General features: G+C 41.4%; 1 protein-coding gene across 1 annotated transcript in view; it reads right to left on the bottom strand.

Annotated features, from left to right (window-relative positions):
- The window catches only part of LRP5 (LDL receptor related protein 5), a 252078-nt gene that overhangs the window by 118306 nt on the left and 111256 nt on the right, over nt 1-22516 (bottom strand). Inside the window, exons 6-7 of the mRNA XM_073605289.1 lie at nt 13041-13437; nt 10013-10184 (exon numbers count right to left, since the gene is read on the bottom strand). Of these exons, the coding sequence (XP_073461390.1) occupies nt 10013-10184; nt 13041-13437 (569 nt within the window). The remainder of the gene's footprint in view (nt 1-10012; nt 10185-13040; nt 13438-22516) is intronic.

Here is a 22516-nt window from a genome sequence, read left to right as displayed (position 1 = left end):
GAACTCATATTCTGGGTTAACTGAACTGATTTTAGACATTTACATATGAATAAAAGTTCAACTCCTTTCTAAATTGGCCCTAGCATGTGTAAGTATTGATGTGAGCTAGGGACCTTAGAGCTCCTTCAGGCCAAGGACTGATGTGAATGTACAATATGTATGTAAAGCGCTGCTTAAATTGTCGGCGCTATATAAATACCTGTAATAAATAAAATAAATGAAATAAAGAATGAGTTCTATCTTAGAAATATTTTGCTGGCATTTACTTGGCCTAGAATAGAAGCAATGCTTTGTAAAACAGGCAGATGAAAAAAAAACGTATTCTGTGTTCTAAGAACTATAAATTGCTTGTAGAGAAATGCGTATGGAACAGTTCAAGAAAGGATGCTGCCCACTATTTATTACTTGTTATTGATTTCATACATGCACATGGCAATAATCATCTCTAACACTACATAATTGTGAAACCACTTAGTAACCTCTGCAAGCACTCATGCTTGCACAATACAAACTTTTCACAGTAGGTTTACCTTACAGATAAAGCTAAAAGGCATACAGTGCCTTGCAAAATTATTCACCCCCCTTGGCATTTTTTCGTGCTTTGTTGCCTCACAACCTGGAATTAACATGGATTGTTTGAGGATTTGCATCATTTAATTTACAGAACATGCCCACAACTTTGAAGATTTTTTTTCTTTGTGCATAACTATTCACCCCCCTAAAGTTAATACTTTGTAGAGCCACCTTTTGCGGTTATCACAGCTCAAATTCGCTTTGAATAAGTCTCTATGAGCTTGCCACATCTTACCACTGGGATTTTTGCCCATCTCTCCTTGCAAAACTGCTCCAGCTCCTTCAAGTTGGATGGTTTGTGTTTGTGAACAGCAATCTTTAAGTCTGACCACAGATTTTTTATCGGATTGAGGTCTGGGCTTTGACTAGGCCATTCCAACACATTTACATGTTTCCCCTTATACCACTCAAGTGTTGCTTTAGCAGTGTGTTTGGGGTCATTATCCTGCTGGAAGGTGAACCTCCGTCCTAGCTTCAAATCACACACAGAGTGGTACAGGTTTTGCTCAAGAAGCACCATCCATCTTTCCCTCAACTCTGACCAGTTTCCCAGTCCCAACTGCTGAAAAACATTCCCTACAGCATGATGCTGCCACCACCATGTTTCACTGTGGGGATGGTGTTCTTTGGGTGATGTGATGTGTTGGGTTTGCACCAGACATAGCATTTTCTTTGATGGCCAAAAAGTTCAATTTTAGTCTCATCAGACCAGAGCACCTTCCACCATACATTTTGGGAGTCTCCCACATGCCTTTTCGCAAACTTAAAACATGCCATTTTGTTTTTTGCTGAAAGTAATGGCTTTCTTCTGGCCACTCTGCCATAAAGCCCAACTCTATAGAGCGTACGGCTTATTGTTGTCCTATGTACAGATACTCCAGTCTCTGCTGTGGAACTCTGCAGCTCCTCCAGGGTTACCTTAGGTCTCTGTGCTGCCTCTCTGATTAATGCCCTCCTTGCCCGGTCCGTGAGTTTTGGTGTGCGGCCGTCTCTTGGCAGGTTTGCTGTCGTGCCATGTTCTTTCCATTTGGCTATGACAGATTTGATAGTGCTCCTAGGGATCATCAAAGTTTTGGATATTTTTTTATAACCTAACCCTGACTTGTACTTCTCAACAACATTGTTCCTTACTTGTCTGGAGAGTTCCTTGGTCTTCATGGCAGTGTTTGGTTAGTGGTGCCTCTTGTTTAGGTGTTGCAGCCTCTGTGGCCTTTCAAAAAGGTGTGTATATGTAATGACAGATCATGTGACACTTAGATTGCACACAGGTGGACATCATTTCACTAATTATGTGACTTCTGAAGGTAATTGGTTGCACCAGAGCTTTTTATGGGCTTCATAACAAAGGGGGTGAATACATACGCACATGCCAATTATCATTTTTTTATTTCTGAAAAATTGTTTTAGGTATATATTTTTCTAATTTTACTTCACCAACTTAGACTATTGTGTTCTGATCCATCACATATAATTCAGATTAAAAAAACATTGAACTAAAGGCTGTAATGTAACAAAGTAGGTAAAAAGCCAAGGGGGGTGAATACTTTTGCAAGGCACTGTATAAAGACTAATTTATCTACAAAGACATAGGTCAGCCTCTCCTGTTTTCAACACAAACTTTCAGATTCGAAATTGCTGAATACATGATTATGTTTCAATAGCTTTTACATTATTCAGAGATCCAGTGCAATACCCCTATCATTTTGTTTCCCTAAGGAGTATGGATTAAAGTGATATTAAAGTCTTGTTTTTTTTAAAAAAGAACATGTTATACTTACCTGCTCTGTGCAGTTGGTTTTGCACAAAGCAGCCTAGATCCTCCTCTTCTCGGGTCCCTCTCCAGCGCTTCTGCCACCCCCTTCCCCCACCTCATTGGCTCACTGATATTGATTGACAGCAGGGGGAGCCAATGCTGCCCATTGTGTGTCCCAGCCAATCAGGAGGGAGAGTCCCGAACAGCCGAGTGTCTTGTGCAACATAACCTGGATTGAGATGGGGCTCAGGTAAGTATTAGGGGGGGTGCTTCACACAGAAGGTCTTTTTATCCTAATGCATTAAGATTAAAAAAAATTCTGCCTTTAGAACCACTTTAACTTCCCTGGCGGTATTCCCGAGTGTGGCTCGGGGTGAAGCGGTAACCTCGAGCCACACTCGGGATTGAATCGCAGGATCCAGGCAAAATTACTTACCTTGTCCCCGGGATCCTGCGATGTCTCCCCGCTGTGTGTGCGGGCCATCCTCCGCTCGATCTATCCCAGTGTCGGGCTCCGTTCCCTGCGAGCGCCGCAGCGCACGGGGACGGAGCCGGGTGCCAAATTCAAAAAGTGAAAAACACATAACACATACAGTAATGTAATCTATAAGATTACAGTGTACTGTATCAAATTATTTCACCTCCCTTTTGCCCCTAATGCTTTGTCCAGTGCCCTGCATGCAGTTTTATATCATATATACTGTTCTTTCTGCCTGGAAACTTGAGATTGTCCATAGCAACCAAAAAGTGTCCCTTTATGTCAAAAGCTGTTTTAGACCAGCTAGAAAACAGCGATAATAAATTAGAATCACTCGCAGAACTGAGCGATAGTGATTTGTGGGGAAATTCGTCATCAAACACTGAAAGTAATGACAGCGACAATTCTGCAACTGAGCAAATTTCAGTGTTTTTGATTTGATTACATTATTGAATAAATATTATTATTATATTATTATTTGTTATAATTATTTATAGTTATTTATTATATTATAATTTTATGATTTTGTGTTTCAAACATTATCATAGTCGGGATAGCTACTAAACTCTTGTTTGGACAGATTTAAGTGAGTTATTCCTAAGAATTTAAAGGTCTACAATATAAAACGCCAAATATCTATGCAAAACATTGTACTGCTTTCAGCATTAAAAATCTGACATAATCATACCGCTAAGGAGGTTAAGAACCCTTTACCTAGGGGCATCACTATGTTGGTGAATATATGAAAAGTTAGGCAAAGAACCAACCCCCCCCCCCCCATTCAAGGCATCCAGTTTAGGATTTCCTAAGTAGTAGAGGTAGAAAAATACTGAGGAGATAGGGTTTGGGAGTGTCCTTTAAAGTTTTCTGTTTCATGTTCCAATTAGGTAAAAGGAGCGATCTCTGGACCTGGGTCATCACAAAAGAGGATACAGAAACATTAATATTCCATATACTTAGTGGTACCGGTGCAAACTACTCTGTCAGATACTTTTATTGTGTCCTATAAAGTTGCTTTCATTTTAAATAAAAACAAACCAATAAAGAATCCATGCTGCTATGGATTAATAGCACAATGAAAGAAGGAAGCGAACTCGTGCTTACTGCCATCTCTTTGCTTCCCTCTCTGCTGGACTCCTGTAATCCCCACTAATCTACAGTTTGTCCATTAAAGTGCCTCAAAACACAGACGTGATCTGGAGTCTCTTTTTTTATGTCAGTTGTTCTCACACTGAGTTTAACAGAACATGAATCTCTGCCAATTAACATACACATCTACAAATCTTCACCTACAAAGTGTAAAACCATATGTTGGAGACGTGAACCCATTTTCTCAACTGCCTGCCAAAGAGACAAGCAAGACATTTAGAAGCAAGGAACAATGTTGCCATAGGGTGCCAAAATTACAGGAAAAAAGCCCCATAGGCTGCTGTCACGCAAATGTTTGACAAGTGATGCCAAATGGCTCCATAGGCTGCTAGAGTACTGACTGAGCTCTTTGTGCTCCAGCTTACAACTACAGATGGGAAGTTTTGTGGCGGGAAAGGGTGGGGGCTGCTTTCTACGCAGGAAATTTTACACATGCAAGAAAACTATTTTCTTCCAACACCATTACAGATCACAGTAACACTTCTGACCTCACTCATTAACAAGCTCCAGAGAACTCTGGCAAGATAATTATATATATATATATATATATATATATATATATATATATATATATATATATACACACACACACACACACACACACATATACACACACACACATACATACATGCATAGGGGTTGATTTACTTAAGTTGGAGAGTGAAAAATCTGGTGCAGCTCTGAATAGAAACCAATCAGCTTCCGGTTTCTTTGTCAAAGCCTAACCACTTAAGGACTGAAAAGATGTACCCCCTTAATGACCAGGCCATTTTTTGCGATACGGCATTGCGTCGCTTTAACTGACAATTGCGCGACCGTGCGACGTTGTACCCAAACAAAATGTATGTCCTTTTTTTTAACCACAAATAGAGCTTTCTTTTGGTGGCATTTGATCACCTCCTGTGGTTTTTATTTTTTGCGCTATAAACAAAAAAAGACTGTCAATTTTGAAGAAAAAAAAAAAAAAAGATATATACACCGGTATATATTTTTTACTTTTTGCTATCATAAATATCCAAAAAAAAACAAAAATTTCTTCATCACCTTAGGTCAATATGTATTTTTCTACATATTTTTAGTATATAAAAAAAAAAAAAAACCCTCAATAAGCGTGTATAGGTTTTCGCTAAAGTTATACCGTCTACAAAATAGGGGATAGATTTATGGCATTTTTATTAGTATTAATTTTTTTTTTACTAGTAATGGCGGTGATCAGTGATTTTTAGCAGGACTGCGACATTTCTACGGACAGATCAGACACTTTTTTGGGACCATAGGCATTTATACAGCAATCAGTGCTATAAATATGCACTAATTACTGTATGAATGACAGTGGCAGGGAGGGGGTTAACACTAGGGGGCTATCAAGGGGTTAAGTGTTCCCTGGGAGGTGTTTCTAACTGTGGGGGGGAGTGGACTAACAGGAAGTACAGAGAGATCGCTGTTCCTAATCACTAGGAACAGACAATCTCTCTCTACTCCCCTGACAGAATGGGGTTCTTTTTGTTTACATTGACAGATCCCTGTTCTGGCTTTCTGTGAAGCGATCGTGTGTGGCCAGTGGACATCACGGCCACCGGCCACACGCATCGGCCCAGGTGCCTCCGGCGCCCACTGTATCTATTGCACGAAGGAACGTACAGCTACAGTGATTCATGCAATAGAGCCAACCTGCCGCAGTATAATTGTGGCGGCTGGTCGGCAAGTGGTTAAAGTGTTACTAAACCCAGGACCCTGCATTTACTATATCTGGTCTCCCAAAGTACACGGAAATGCAATAGTTTTAGTAAATATAAACTGCTAAATACCTTTTCTCATCAGCAGTATATAGCAGTCTTGTGACTTAGATCAATGTCTGGTTAAAGCTTGTAGGAGGAGTTTTCATTCTGCTCTCATTGTCCTCTAAGACTGCAGGACTCCTGATCCTCTGTCTGGTCAGTGCTGATTGGGCCTGTGCTGATCACATGCACTCTCCCAAGAAAAGAAAAGAAAAATCTCCAGCAATACACACCAAACTGAGCATGTGCAGCTTGTCCCCTGGCCTCTATAATATCCAGGGATGAGATTGAGACACTGGAAAAAGGATCAGAGAAGATAGGAGCAAACAGCCTTTTTACACAATGCAGAGGGTTAACCCCTTAGGTTCTACAGTGAATATAACAAGCATGCTTTACTGCATATACACATTGATGTTACTGTTGTGGGTTAGTAACACTTTTTTAGTAAATCAACCCCACTGTATACACGTGTGTGCATGTGTACATGTATAATTGCGAGGCACTGGCTGGCATATTTGTGAACAGTTGTCTCGGGTTTTGAGGGAGGGTACCTTCTCCAGACTGCATAATGCACCTCTTCGTAGAGGTTTGATGATTGAGATCAGAGCTCATAGGAAACCACATCAAAATAGTTCAACATTTTGGTCTTAGCCATTTTAGGTGCTTTTAGCTGTGTTTTTGGGTCATTATCTTGTTCAAGGACCTATGACCTATACCTCCTAATTGTTTTGACAATTAATTTTGCCTGCACTGATCCAGCGCACCCTTGTCCTAGACAGCAAAGCAGCCTCAAAAGAGAACCATATTTTGTCTATGTTTCACAGTAGTATACTTTTCTTTGAAAGCATCATTTTTTAATTTGTGCACATAGAAGTGATGTGACTTGCCAAATAACTCCAGTTTTTTTCCTTCTGTCTTAAGCCTCGTACACACTAGTTTCTTTTTTCCTTCAACCCAGCAGGACTGACCGAAAAAAACCTGACAGTTAAGGTGGAGCCACTAATCCGATGTTAGTACAGCAATCACATCGGCCGGAAGTTGCGGGTGGAACGCAGGAATGCCCGCACTTCCTGGTCCTTCGGACGGCGTGCGTTCCACACGCTGTATGCAGTGTCATTATGGCTCCTGGGAGCCGGAGAAGCCCCACACTATCCACCCCAGTTTATCTGCGGCATGGGGATATTATCTGAGCTGCATGCAGGAGGAGAGGTATTTGTGTTTGGTGTGCCCCCCCCCCCCCCTGGGGTGGTCGTCCAGAGTGGCTGCGCCCTGTGCTACGTGGTCTATGCTGAGAGTGTTATTGATCTGTTGGCTCAGTATATATAGCAGACAACATAGAGTGATGCTTGTTTTTTATTATTTGGCTACAAATGGGGATCGCACTCAGAGGGATGGGTCTAGGGAGGGTTAACTTAAATGGGTGGGTGGTGCCTACTATTTGTGGGAGGAGGTGTTGCCACCAATTGGGTGTGGCAGACACAGGCACATATGCATACACATATACATTTATAGAGATGCAATTTCGAGAGACCAACCATTGCCCGCTCAGGCTCTGAAGAAAGGGGTGCTCCCCCGAAACGCGTTAGCCATTGGCCATTTGCACCGGTCTGACCCTCTCGGCAACAGGTCCTGGTGTGTCGATCCACAGAACAGCGCTTTTGCGCCCTTTTCAAAGCTGGTTTTATAAGCTCGTTTGTGAGTATAATTTTTGCTGTTTTTATGCTGCATTAAAGTTTATCAGTGGTAATGCACTAGGTTGATGCGCCCTCCTTCTTTTCTGTTCTTTTCTGTTTAGTACAGCAATCATCCCTGCCCCGCCAGAACACCCTGGTCAGCACTCTCAGCCATTGACTGAGAGCACTGATCGGGAGCCGATTGGCAAACCTTTTTAGGTCATGCATCTTCGAAAGAAGCCTCATAAATATATGCGATTTGCATTCCCGGTTAGGTGTGCATGCGTGCGCCCGCCGTCCCGCCGCTGGGCTGTCATTCACTACAGCACAAGCCGATCAGCAGGCTCCGGCCCATGATTTATGACCGGTACCCGCTGTTCGGCTGAGCGAATGACAGAAGAGAGCCCTGTGTTGATAAACAACCGTAAAAACCGACACATTGCTTAGTAGAAACACCACACACAGGTAACCCTTTGACCGCCCCAGATGTTAGCCCCTTCCCAGCTAGTGTCATTAGTACAGTGACAGTGTATAATATTAGCACTAATCACTGTATTAGTGTCATTGGTGAGGTCAGTCAGTTAACCCAGACATCAGTTAGTGTCAGATTTCTCACCTCACTATCGCAGCCCCATTATAAGTAGCTGATCACCACCATTACTAGTATAGAAAAAGTAAATAGAAATTTCAGTATATATACCATTGTTTGTAGACAGTATGGGGTTGATTTACTAAAGGCAAATAGACTGTGAACTTTGCAAAGTGCAGTGGCACTCTGCAAATGCAGTTGCTCCAGAGATTAGTAAATGAGGTAAAGCTTCACTTACTTGCAAAGAATACCCAATCACATGCAAGGAAATTTTTAAAAACAGTCTTTTTGCTTGCATATGATTGAATGATGGAATTCAGCAGAGCCTTTCCTCATTTACTAAGCTCTGGAGCAACTGCTCTCGCAGAGTGCAGCTGCACATTGCAAAGTGCACAGTATATTTTCCTTTAGTAAATCAACCACTATAACTTTCACACAAACCAATCAATATACACTTATTGGGATTTTTTTTAACAAAGATATGTAGCAGAATACATTTTGGCCTAAATTTATGAAGAAATCTGATTTTATTGGATATGTTTTATATCAAAAAGTAGAAAAAAAATGTTATTTTTTTTTCAAAATTTTCAGTTTTCTTCATTTATATAAAAAAAAAAAAAAAAAACCCAGTGGTATTCAAATACCACTAAAAGAAAGCTCTATTTGTAGGTTAGTTCTTCTACTTATGTTCATGTTGGGAACAGACTACCTACTGAGTTCCTTAAACAAGCTACACCAATAATTGAAAAAAAATGATTGCACTATTTTTAAAAGCATCGTCGCTTATTTTTTTTTTTACTCCCAGCAGCTGGCTCTCACAGCAGAGAACGTGATAGAGAGAGCCCTGAGCATCAGGCCAGGTTCACACTGTAACCCACTGCGGATCGCACAGAGCGCTGTGCGTCCCTGTTCCCCATTTTAGGGATGAATCAGGGCCAATTCTATGCCTGAATTCGGCCCTGAAACTGAGCCAAAGATGCACAGCGTTTCTGTGCAGTGCGCTCCGCAGCCGCAACGGAGATATGTGAACCGGCTCCATAGGGAGCCAGTCACATTCTCCTGCTATGCGAATTGGATACGGAGAAACCCGCATCTAATTCACATGGGTCTGAACCCGGCCTCAGTCTGCACATATATAAAACCGCCTGTACAACAGAGGCCTTAGCCCATCTAAGGTTCTACAAAGTCTCTGGTCTCAAAGACCCAGATCGGAATGCATTAAGATCAGAGAAAACAAAAAGTTTATTTTCTCCATATCAGAAACAATCCTTTGAACTCCTCACCACCATGTGTGGGTAAGAAATGTAAGCAACACATATACACTATCCATAATCCTGTCTGCCAATGCCTCACATCTCTCCCCTGTTTGGATTTGGTCCCTTGAAGGGATATCAAAGGGTTAGTGGACCTGCAGGAGGGATTTAAAATATAGGAAACAAAACTACACAGAGCACATGAGGGAGTAGTAGAAAATTGGAAAGTGAGACAGGTGTCTGAAAAGCTAGTTTGAGCTGATAAATTGTTAACACTGCGACGATCTCTCAGTTGAGCAATGCCCCAAAAGTTCTTGGACTTTTGATACCCTTCCAGAGATATAAAGCCTTGACTTAGTTGGGTAGTGTTTGTATTGTTATGCTGAAGATTTTTTTTTTTTTTTTATGTTATTGTGCTGAAGAGAAGTCACTTTCTACTGGAAGCATTGTTCATTTGCTTTTTGGGGAGGATAAAGATGGTTTCCATTATTATACAACTGTGCTGGTGATCCCCGCCACCCTGAACATTACAAAATAGATTATGTATGCATTCACATATCTTGAACACCTTGCTGATTGCCAAGGTGATGGAGAAACATTATGGTTTGTATGACAGGTACAATTAGGGTACCCGGGTATTAAGGTGTATAGAAAACAAATGTGAAAACCACTGCTTCATTAACATACAAGAATAAAAGAAATAATGACAGCCGTCATTATTACAAGCTATGGCCAGCAGATAACATGTCGGATAAATTCTGCTTACCTCTATTTTGTCTGTTTTGGCATCTCCCCAGTACAGTTTTCCTTCTTGAAGATCTAGTGCTAATCCATTGGGCCACCCTAAAGATGTGTTCACAAGTACCGTCCTTTCTGAACCATCCAAATAAGCAGACTCGATCTTCGGCTTTTCACCCCAATCTGTCCAGTACATAAAACTAAGGACAGAAAACAAAAAACACTTTACAAACCTTTATAATTTGTTTTTAAAATTATTATTTATGCAATGCCATGAAGAATAACATGCAAATAATACAACGATACATAAAAAGAAATCAACTTCTCTATTTATTGCAAAAAGTAATGGTGAACATAAACCTACAACAAGCAGTCAAAAATCATTACTTCTTTGGTGTTAGAATAATGTGATCAAAGCCCAAAACTGGCCATAAATGGATCAAAATTCGGCGATTTAGCAGAAACCAGCGGAATTTCAATCCATGTGTGGCCATCCCTGTTTGAAAGAAGTCGATCGTTAAGCCTCATACACACAATTGGATTTTCGGCAGGGAATTGTGTGATGACAAACTGTTGGCCTAAAATCCGACCATTAGTACGCTCGATTAGACAATTGTTGTTCAACAAATGTTGGATTGCAGGCTAGTAAATTTTCTTCTGTTGTCAGATTTTCCTATCGTCTGTACACAAGTCCGTCACACAAAAGTTGAAAGTACAAACACCCATGCTCAGAATCAATGCTCACCAAACACGACATTAGCAGAAGGCCCCCAAAGGGTGGCGTTCAAGAGTTGAAATACCTCATAGTATGTCACTACGTTTGTGTTTGTTGGCCGACAATTGTGTACCGTTTGTGTGCAAGACAAGATCCTGGCACATGCCCTTCAGACAAAAGTCTGACGCTTTGTTGGCCAACAATCTAATCGTGTATACCAGGCTTTAGATTGACTTCTGTCCAGCAGGAATGTTATGCCGCTTACACACGAGCGGACTTTTCAGCATCAAAGGTCCAACGGTCTTTCCGACGGACTTTCAATGGAGTTACGACGGGACTTTTGAGCGACCGGACTTGCCCACACACGAACAGACTAAAGTCCGTTCGAAAGTCCGTTGGTTTGAATGTGATGATGTACGAAGGGACTAGAATAGGTAAGTTCATAGCCAGTAGCCAAAAGCTGCCCTTGCGTCCTTTTTTGTCCGTCGGACTAGCATACAGACGAACGGATTTTTCGACCAGACTCGAGTCCGTCGGAAAGATTTGAAACATGTTCCAAATCCAAGACCGTCTGATTTTTGACAGAAAAAGTCCGCTGAAGCCCACACATGGTCGGATTGTCCAACGGATTCGTTCACGGCTTTAGAAATTTTTTTTTAATCAGCTGGCTGTAACCACTGATCAGTGTATTATGACAGTGGAGAGCCCCGCTATCAGAATTCAATGTCCAAGCAGGGAGGATTCCTTCTCCTTTTAGTCAGGTTTTTCATTTTTGCCTGTGAACCCATAAAGGAAAGTGGTAATAAAAGTCCGACAAGAGCTTTAAACATTCCTTACTTACAAAAAAAGTTTTGTCTGGATTTAAAGCAAATGTCTGCAATACTCATCTCCCCTCCACAGTCCATCATCCGCGAGGACTTTCTGCAATGTCTTCACTCAGGAACCGCACCCTCAGTTGTCTTGATTGGCCATTGCAGGATACTCCTGTGCAAGTGCAGGAGTTCATTCATTCTGGCAGTATGCTGAGAATGTAGTTTCAAGAGCACTTGCATGGCTCAGTGTATTTAAAAAAAAAAAAAATGAACAAGCAGTAGAGCTGCACGATTCTGGCCAAAATGAGAATCACGATTTTTTTGCTTAGAATAAAAAGATCACGATTCTCGCGGCGTAAAATCTTTCACATTATACAAAAAAATTGGGCTAACTTTACTGGCTAGTTTTTTTTTTTAATTCAAAAATTTTTTTCCCAAAAAATTGCATTTGAACGACTGCTGTGCAAATAAAGTGTGACATAAAATATTGCAGCAACCACAATTTAATTCTCTAGGGTCTCTACTAAAAAAAATATATATAATGTTTGGGGGGTTTCTAGAAAACAATTTTTTTTTTTTAACTTGAACCAACAAATGTCAGAAAAAGGTTTAGTGTTTAAGTGGTTAAACTTCCCTCATTTACACACCAAAGTGTATTCCTTTGATCTAAAGGACAAATAGTTACAATGTTTATACTTAAGTTCCACTGCTAAAGAATGTTGTGATTCTTGGCAGACTGCCCGATTTTTTTCCCTTTCTTTTGAGGGCTGTCCAGAGCAGAGAGAAATCCCTGCATAGAAACAATCGGGAAATACTTTGTCTAGATGGAAACGGAAAAAAAATTGCAATAACAATTCTTAACGATTCTTAACGATTAATCGCGCAACTCTAACAAGCTGGTACATTTATTTTATTACAGAAGAGACATAACATGACTCTTTTGAAATAAATAGCCTGAGAGTTTGAAATGTACAATTTTGTCTCCCCTCCCCCCTTTTTAAAATGGAACAAAACCACCAATTTAACGTTTTTTGATAACTGTTACCTTGAAAGCATGCCTCTGGTGATCCTGGACACATTTGCCAGTGTGCTTACGTCAGCTACCAACCGAACTTTCAAGCCCTCAAATGGCTGGTGTCATAGCTGATCTCCTGTACAGCACTATGGCGACTGCAGATCTACACTGCAGAATTTAAGATGGTGATGGCATTGACTTTAAAGGATAGGAGGGCATAGTGCCTCCTTAAATAATGTAATATTCATTTAAATCTACACATAAACAGCATAGCTCTCTGGTTAAAAAAAAACCTACTATGCTGGTTCATTGTACACCTCCTCTGAGGTATAAAACACATGTTCTCAACCAATGGAGGTACATGTAATCATTCAAGTACATTCATATGATATGATATAATTGCTAGTTAAAAGCATAGGCAGTACTATTTGGGGGAAAAAAATGAAATAATCATGACAAAGAGTAAAGTCGGTTACTAGTTTAAAAATACCTAGATTGAGAACCTCTCACTTACCCTGTCAGTGGATTTAATACAATGGCCCTCGGTTCATCTAGGTTTTCAGATATCAGTATTTTCCTAGATGTCCCATTAAGTCGTGTGACTTCGATGCGGTCAGTACCAGTATCCGTCCAATACAGATTCCGAGCCACCCAGTCAACAGCTATCCCATCTGGATGTAGCACTTCCGTAGTCACTAAGGTCTGAGCACCTGACCCATCCAGATAAGCGCGACGAATAGCTCTAACTTCATCATCAGTCCAGTAAATATATCCTTCTACTGGATCATAGTCAATAGCAATAGCATGCTTAATGTCATCAATTTGCAGAACAATATCTGTAAAATCAGGCATGTCTAATGAAATTCTTCGTAAATCTGTTCTTCTGGCCAGCAGCAATACATCATCTGCACCTGAAATTAATAACAAAAATTTAGACAAGTTCAACTCTTCTGAGGTACTACAGAAACTTCGGCAGGAACAAAAAAAAAGCAGGTATTAAGGAGGAGCTTTTTTACAGGGACGGTTGGGACTGAAGTCCATGTGAACAGATTGTACCAACTAAAACTGCCCTTCCAAACACCGTACAACTGATTATATGTTTACAGATTTCTTAAAGCAAATGCGTATTTACTCTTCTTCAGTATTTGCTTAAATACAGGGCACGTTCACCCCCATCCTGCCCAGGCCAATTTTCAGTGCGGTCAAAATTTGAATGACAATTGAGCGGTCATGCAACACTTATACCCAAATTACATTTTTATAATTTTTTCACGCAAATAGAGCTTTCTTTTGGTGGTATTTAATCACCGCTGGGTTTTTTATTTTTTGGAAAAAAACGTAAAAAGACCAAATTTTTATTTTTTTTTTTTATTTATTCTTGGTTTCTATCAGAAAATTTTGTAAATAAGTAATTTTTCTCCTTCATTGATGTGTGGCACTGAAAGGCAGCACTGACGAGCAGGCACTGAAAGGCAGCACTGACTAGTATTACTGATGGCCACAAACTGGCATTACCAATGGGCACTACTGGCCACTGTTGGGGCTGCACTGATAATCAGGGATCTGATGAACAGTGCCCTGATTATCTGTACAGGTCTCCCCTGTGAGGAGATGCCCCTGATCCGCTCTCCTCGCTTCACACTCTGGCAGTGTAAGACAAGGAGAGCCGATAAATGGCATTTCCATGTTTGATTGGACACAGCTGAGCACATGGGTAAAGAGGCGCGTCATCTGCTCTTTACCAAGATCGGGGTTGCGCCGTGTCCCGGGGAAGTCATATGACGCTGTCCCAGAACAAGAAAGCATCCCACCCGCCGTCATTTGTCTATACAGTGGGCAGGAGGGAGTTAAAGAACAGAAATATAGACATGGTTTCTGATCATATCAATTTGGTTTTAAGATAAAACCCTAAAGTGAAATATAGACCCCCCCTCCGAAAAGGTAACCTTTGAGAACACTAGTCATTTGCAGAGGTGTCTGGAGGTCTGCAAAGATGCAGGCCATGGGAATTTCAACCTATAGGACGACTCCCTTTCGCAAAAACAGCCCACAGCTAAGAGGAACAGGAGGCACAGGAACAAGGTGTTAGGCTAAGTTTACATCTGTGCGGACAGTTCTCACTGCAGGCCACACCTGTTCCCGCTGCCATAATCACCCTTACTGAAAACCATGCTGGATGCGTGCGAGTACCATTAATCCGAATGGCACGCCACATGCACTGGAAATCGCACCCACAGTTGGAACTGCACTGCACTTGTGGTTCCCTGTGGGCTGTGATTCCAAAAATGGAGCAGGGACCTTTTCTCTGCGTTTCAGGAGTCACAGCAGCCCATTCAAATAAATAGGCTGCCCTGAAAATGCAAAACATGGCATCAATGTGAACCTAGCCTGAGCCTCAATGTCCAACATGTAACTTTAAATGCATACTTGCTTGCTGTTAAGTGGTAAGGGATCCCAGGGATTCCTTTACAATGTCACAAGGGAAAAGGACAGTGATGTTCCCATTGTTACTGCAACACCAATGCCCTCACTTCTGAAAGAAAATCAAAACCAATAGCATATTTCCCTGTTTCGGCCTTATCTCAAGGGAAACAAAAAATACACAAAACAAAACCAAACTCCCAAATCAGCCTTTAAGTCTGCTAAATCCCATATACATAATTTTATAATTTTATTCAACCAATGTAATTATGAACCTGAGCAGACACAACATCTACAAACATGTCATATATATCAGCTGTAAAAAAATGATAAAAATCGAACTGTGATTGAAGAATTTTGTAATGATTTTTTACCTCAAACATACAGTTCTGGGGAGACAAGCGTACATCTATTGAAAAACAACATTTATTCATTTGAATCCAAAATACTTGTAATTTACTATCACATATTCAGACAAAGGTAACAACTGAATGAAATGGTGTCATCTAAGGCTTTCAATTAGAGCTGATCCAAAATGTTGTACTCACTGAATTATTAATGGCAGAATCAAATAGAGAGGAAAAACATGAAAGGGACATCAGTCACAATGACGAGGACATAACTTTCAAAGCCTCAATCACTAAACACTGAATATAAGACCACAATGAACACTGAATATATAAGACCACAATGAACACTGAATATATAAGACCACATTGCTTGGGTATGACAACAGGACTCTCTAGATGGGAACATAATGCATAAACGTAGTATTTTTTTTTCCTAAGAGAGAAGTATAGCCAAAGTTTTTTTTTATTGGTCATATTTCTCTTGTGGGTCACAGGAGTGCACTTACCTTCGCTGTCAGATGACGACAGAGCCACTTCAGGCTCTGGTAGGATCCCAACCATATTGTCAGGATCCACCAAGCTGCCTGCCCAATTGATAGTGCATAGCTGTGCTGGCCCTCTCTCCAGCGAGTCCTGGAGTAGCAGAGCAGAGAGTGGTAACTGATAAACGAAAACACAAAGTTGATTGATCAGCAGGCATGTGATCACTCAGTTCTTGGTCAAAGAGTTGACGTGGGACAGTATAGAAGTATGTACAGTATGTTTTTTTTTTTTTTAATCTACATACTTCTCCTTTAAAATCACAAAATTACCGTTGCAGTGTCCCCCCCCCCACACACTGCAAGAGTTAAATGATTGAATGCCCCCTCCGTGCAACCCGTCCCTCAAAGCCTCTTCTCTCTGGCCAGCGGACAAATTAAGTACCAATAGTCCTGCATTGTACATAAAGACATTGAGGGCCCGCCCAAAACCCAGAGTGTAGGAGAGAAGTAAAGCACGCCAGCAGCTTGGAGGTGGGTCAGTAATAAGGCAGGTATTACAACCTTTTTCCCTGTTTCCTAGTTAACACTTGCAGTGCAGGGAGGACCCCTGCAAGAGTATTTTTATTTTAAAGCTTTAAAGGGTAAGCTCACCTTTGGAACATGTTACATGTTCCACCAGTATTTAGGGTGGAACATGCTAACATATTCCAGCTCCTTCCCCCCAATCCCCCCCTTCCCTGTGACAGCAAGTGGAGATTCCTCTCCCTGTACCAGCTGTCACTTTTTAAAAACAACTTGGCTCCACCCACAGAGAAGTGTGAAGTATTCACAGATAACTGTGAATTTACAAACTACAAGTACTGTCTGCCACTGGGGTGGAGGACTTGTAGTTTCAATGAGCTGTGGGGGCACTGATGAGCGCTATTGCAGTCCACCGACATGTGGAATGCATCTTTACATTTTATATTTCCTGTAAAAGGTGAACTTGGCCTTTAAAGATATTTAAAGAAAAAATGCTCCAGACAGCCACATTCTCAGCCATTTCCTCACCTCCTCACCCTGAGTGATCTGGGTCAAATGTGACCAATGCTCCTTTAAAGTGATTGTAAAACTTTGTTTTAAATAACAAACATGTCATACTTACCTCCACTGTGCAGTTCGTTTTGCACAGAGTGGCCCAGAGCATCTGGGGTCCCCCCGGCTCCTCCCCGCATCATATAACCCCCTAGGAGAAGCGCTCTCCTGGGGCGGGGGGGGGCATCTTGCGAGCGCGCTCCCGATTCCAGCATTGCATCCATGGATGCAGAATGTAGGACTCGGCCCCGTCCCCCGGAGCCTGCGCTGCTATCAATCTATCCAATCAAGGGCATAGGATGCATTAAGGTGAAAAAACATGAGGGTTTACAACCCCTTTAACTATTTATTCTCTAACAGATTTTCCCAATCTACCTTGAAATCTAGAGCACTAAGCATTCAATAACATTATTTTTTTCCCCATTTGACATTCCCATCAGAATTAATTTGTTTTCCCATATTTGCTAATCATCTGAAAATTAAGTACAGTATAAAACTTAAAGGAGAAGTAGGGCCAAAGTTTGCTAAAGTCTGCTGATGTCACTCAGACGGTCCAGACTCTTGAGGGATACCGACTTTAATGTCAGGATCCACCCAGATGCCTGACTGGCAGCTGGCTCAGCCTCTCAGAGCACTGTTAAGAGCCTGAGCCAGCTGCTACCGTCCTCGCCACAGCCTAGGGCTCCAAAGAGCACTGAAGGGGCAAAGTACAGAGCCAGAGACTGACAGTCACTGGCTCTCTGCTAATTCAAGTGTGAAAACTGAGCAATCAGTGGTCTTTGATCACTCAGTACTTGATCTTAGAGATGGCGAGGGGCAGCTGCAGCATCGGACTGATGTTGCATCCATCTAAATGAGTATAATTGATTGTTGTTTTTTTTTGTTTTTTTTTTAAATCTCTTAATTTGTCAGATGCTCAGCCTGTGCTTTGTTATTTAAATGAGGTTCCCACAAACCTGTGTACCACATTAGGCATGTTTGTATTAGGTGTACCTGGGAGAAGGCCAGCACATCTTGAAGTTCCCCTCCGGTTGGAGAACTTCAAAAACACTGCAACTTTCAAAAAAATGGAAGTGATGACAGGAGAGTCTGCTGCTTGCTTGGTTGGCACTATGGTGCCAAACACATTTAGTTCTACTTCAAGTGACATCACATCACTGAAAGCAGTATGGAATTAATTTCCCTGAATTCCCATATATGTAGCCAGCATTTTACAACTCTTCTCATGTCCAAATGTGGACATAAAAAAATTATAATATTTTACAGAGTACACCGCATAGCAGGCATTGAAGCAACCCAACGTCAGGTGCTGGAACTCCTAATATACTGTACATATGCTTGTTCCAGTTTTGCAATTTCTCTATGAGTAAAACGCAAATATACACACCTGCAGGAGGGTCTTCTAATTATTTTTCCTAGTGCTGGAAATGAACACTGTATATTGATTTACCAAAAAAACAAATGAACAGCACTCCCTGGTTTCCCTGTGAAAAAGATGCAAACTAAACACTGCTGTGAGAACTATCTTACCAAGCAGTCTTCTTTTCATTAATCTAGAAAACATACACAAACAAATTCCAGATTATTTGAAACAGAGCTCACATGGAATGGTGTAATATTCACAAATCTAAGACTTCCAAAGCTTTGGTAGAAGCCAAGAAATGGGACAATGTATGGAACAGAAGGGGACAGTTTGAGGACATCTGCCTACAACAATTCATGAGCTCATTATTCTGGTGCACTTTCATTTAAATAGTTGTAAAACTACAGTAATTATTATGTCCACACACCAGCAGATATACTGGGTGGCTGCATGGACAGATACAGCATCAGCAAGGCTGAGGATGGGCCTTGCTAATGCCATTGCCTTTAACTTACTACTATTCGAATACTCCTTAAAGAAATTTAAGGCTTAGAAATTCTCTCTGCAGCCACGCGTCTTCTCCATAGCTGACAGGACAGGCTACGTGGCTGCTGATTAGTCGGCGCCGCCCATGTGACGGCTCTGACCAATTAGAATGCCCCAAAACATCCCTCCTGACGAGGGACATTCAGCTCAGGGCATTTCTAAGCCCCGGACTCCTGGTGCGGATATACCGGGGCTTAGAACGGGAGATTGCCGTGGTCCGGGGCAGCGGGCTGGGGGGTACCTATGTAAGTTCACCTTACAGAGTTTTCTGTAAAGGTGAACTTACCCTTTAAAGCTCTTTTTATTCTACAAAATGTGAGTGTTCTTACTCTTTTATAAATCCCCTCATTTTACACTTACAGTTTTACATTATGTGGAGCATTTGTTTCCTTTTTGGTTATACCGTATGAGTGCATAAGGAAGACTGGGTCCCTTTGCTTAAGACTGCCATTCCTGACCAGTCATAACTACATTGAGCCATCCAAGGGATGGAGGGATCATCTCCTATTCTGGCCAGGAGTAAGAGGCATGAAAGTTCCATCCCATTGGTGTATATACACCACAAGCCTTAGCGGCTCATTGGGCATATGCCTTATTGACTCCATATGTTCCGGTAAGCATTCTCAAAGATCTTTACTGATATCATAAGGACTTATCCTCCTTCTGTGGATCAACTTCAACACTTATTTTTCACTTTGTGGATTCCTTTTTTTACTTCCATATTTAGTCACTTTTTTCACATTTGGTCAATGTTTATTCATTTTTAGTGTGAGATTCATATGTATATTCATGGTGCTTTGTAGAATCATGACCATTTGTGGTACATTGTTTTTTGTTGTTGCACATATTGTCCTGTAGATATACAGAGACTTTTTCCCGTTAGCGCTGCACATATTTTTGAAATGTATCTGTCCAAATTTGTCTTTTGCAGTGCAGGCTGCAACAAATATTTTGGGGTGTCAGCACGGTATTCTTTTTTGCCCCCATAACATACTTTTATTATTTGGAGATCCGGCCAAAAAGTCTGGTGTTTTTCAATTTTCTTTAAAGTGGAGGTTAACTTACCTTTCCTTCATCGATCCCGTCACTTGCTGATGTCGGCATCTTCTGCTGGGTGCCAGTCTTTGGCTGGCACAGGATGACATCACTCGTAAACAAAAGTCAGTCATCCCAGCACACAGGGGCTGTGCCAGCATTGTAAGCTGAGCAGCACAGCTCAGTATGCATGCAGGAGGAGAAAGCAGGCAAGTAGGTGTATTTTATTGCAGAAGTGACATGCAGGGTTATAAAAAGCCTGCTTTCTTGCAGTTTGTGACAGCAGAACTTTAGTTACATTCTAACAGACAAAGCTGTCCAGCTAAAGTGTCAATTAGAAGATTGAGACAAACGATTTCCCACTGACAGGGGTACCTACAATGGTCAGCTTTTACTCATTTATGTAAAACCTTTAGCCAAAAAGGATACAAAAACAGTTTCTGTAACTGCTTAAAAACTGTTATGCCGCGTAAACACGAGTGGACTTGCCAAGAGGCTAAACTCTGTCGGCATTTCCGATGGAAAGATTTAGAACATGTTCTATATCTGAGTCCGTTGGAAATGCCGACAGAAAAAGTCCGATGGGAGCTTTTGGTCGGACATTCCGACCGTGTGTATGCCCCATCGGACTTTTTATGTCGGCATTTCCAACGGACTCAGATATAGAACATGTTCTAAATCTTTCAGTCCGAAATGCCGACAGAGTTTAGCCCGTTGGCAAGTCCACTCGTGTGTACGCGGCATAACAGTTTTTCTGTCGGGAAGTCAGGCCGTGTGTACGCGGCATTAGGCTTTCATTTGTTAGTCACTTATGTAACGTCTAATGCTGTGTACACACGGCTGGACTTTTCGACCAAACTTGTCCGACGGATCTGTTTGGTCGAAACTAATCCGTCGGACAATTCGACCGTGTTTTGGCTTCATCAGACCAGCAGCGGACCTTTTCTGTCGAAAATGTGACAGACTTTAGATTTAGAACATGTTTCAAATCTTTCTGATGGACTGGAGTCCGGTCAAAAAATCAGTTCGTCTGTATGCTAGTCTGACTATGAAAACCGACGCTAGGGCAGCTATTGGCTACTGGCTATGAACTTCCTTATTCTAGTCCAGTCGTACGTCATCACGGTCGAATCCGTCGGACTTTGGTGTGATTGTGTGTAGACTTGTGTGAAGTCCCATTCGACGGAAGTCCGTTGAAAAGTCCGTCTAAAAGTCCAACGTGATTCAGTCCGTCGAAAGTCCGGTCGTGTATACACAGCATAAGGCAGTCCATATGTTGATTTTTTTTTCGTTCAATCAAAACAAATTACCTGATTCCCCCCATCCACACATTTGAGATGGATGAGGGAGTGACACTCACTGTGCCGTTGTGTTCTGACAGTGGGGAACCTTCCCCGTCATCACAACACCTTGATCAGTAGATTGACTTCTGTACAACCACTGTCCCCATACATGGATCAAAATTTGTCAGGTCCCTGCTGAACTGGTCGAATTTTGATCCATGTATGGTCACCTTTAACCTACAAATCCACTACCCTCCCCCAGACAGTGCTGCTGTCCAAGGGTGACTCCTTTGTTCCTCCATAGAAGGAGAAGACACCCCAAGACAGGAGGTGTGTTCGTGGCCAGATCACCAGTTGTGAAAATAAAAAAAAAAAACTAACAAATTAAAAACGAATGCAGCCATCACATTTAAGGATTGGTAAGCTGTAATATATTACATTTTTGTTTTGAATTTATTACCATTCTAAAACTTATTGTTGTAGCTGCATTATATTAATAGAAAGCATTTTAGAAAGTTGTAGAAATGTACAGGGTTCTTATTTTGACTAATAAAGGGCAAGCAACTTGGCTCCAGAAAGCACAATTGCATACTTTTCAAATCCTACCAAAAGAGACAAATAGGGGGTTATTTACTAAAGGTAAATCCATTTTGCACTACAAGTGCACTGGGGCTGTTTTTCTTCAGCTGGAACAGGGTTTTAGTCAAGGTAGAGGGAATTATGAACAGTTCCTAATACCAGTTAATATTGGCACAAAGCCTTCGGCTGAACATGAAGAGGAACTTCATCTTTCAGCATGACAACGACCCAAAGCATACATCCAAATCAACAAAGGAATGGCTTCACCAGAGGAAGACTAATGGCCCAGCCAGAGCCCAGACCTGAATCCCATTGGAAATCTGTGGGGTGATCTGAAGAGGGCTGTGCACAGGGGATGCCCTCGCACTTTGACAGATTTGGAGTGTTTTTGCAAAGAAGAGTGGGCAAATATTGCCAAGTCAAGATGTACCATGTTGATAGACTCATACCCAAAAAGTAATAAAATCAAAAGGTGCTTCAACAAAGTATTAATTTAAGGGTGTGCATACTTATGAAAGCATATTATTTTAGTTTTTTATTTGTACTTCCCTCCACCTAAAAGATTTCAATTTCTTTTTCAACTGAGTAGTACAGTTTATAGGTCACATTACAAGTGGAAAGAGTTCTGAAATTATTTATCTTTGTCTCATTTTTTTGCATTACAGAAACCCAACATTTTAACAGGGGTGTGTAGACTTTTTATATCTACTGGATGACAGCTTTTGAGCAAGCTCAAGTTCTTGTCTGAAAGCACCTGCGCTGATCCCGGATGCTACTGCACTGATCCCCACTGATCCTCTCCAGTCCATGCAAGGAGTTTGTGGGTGACATTATGTGGAATGGATGAGAGAGAAAAG

Source organism: Aquarana catesbeiana, linkage group LG11 (assembly GCF_042186555.1).
Source record: "Aquarana catesbeiana isolate 2022-GZ linkage group LG11, ASM4218655v1, whole genome shotgun sequence".
NCBI classification, from domain to species: Eukaryota; Metazoa; Chordata; class Amphibia; order Anura; family Ranidae; genus Aquarana; species Aquarana catesbeiana.
Note: the sequence above shows the minus strand (reverse complement) of the source record. Positions and strands in the feature narration are given on the sequence as shown.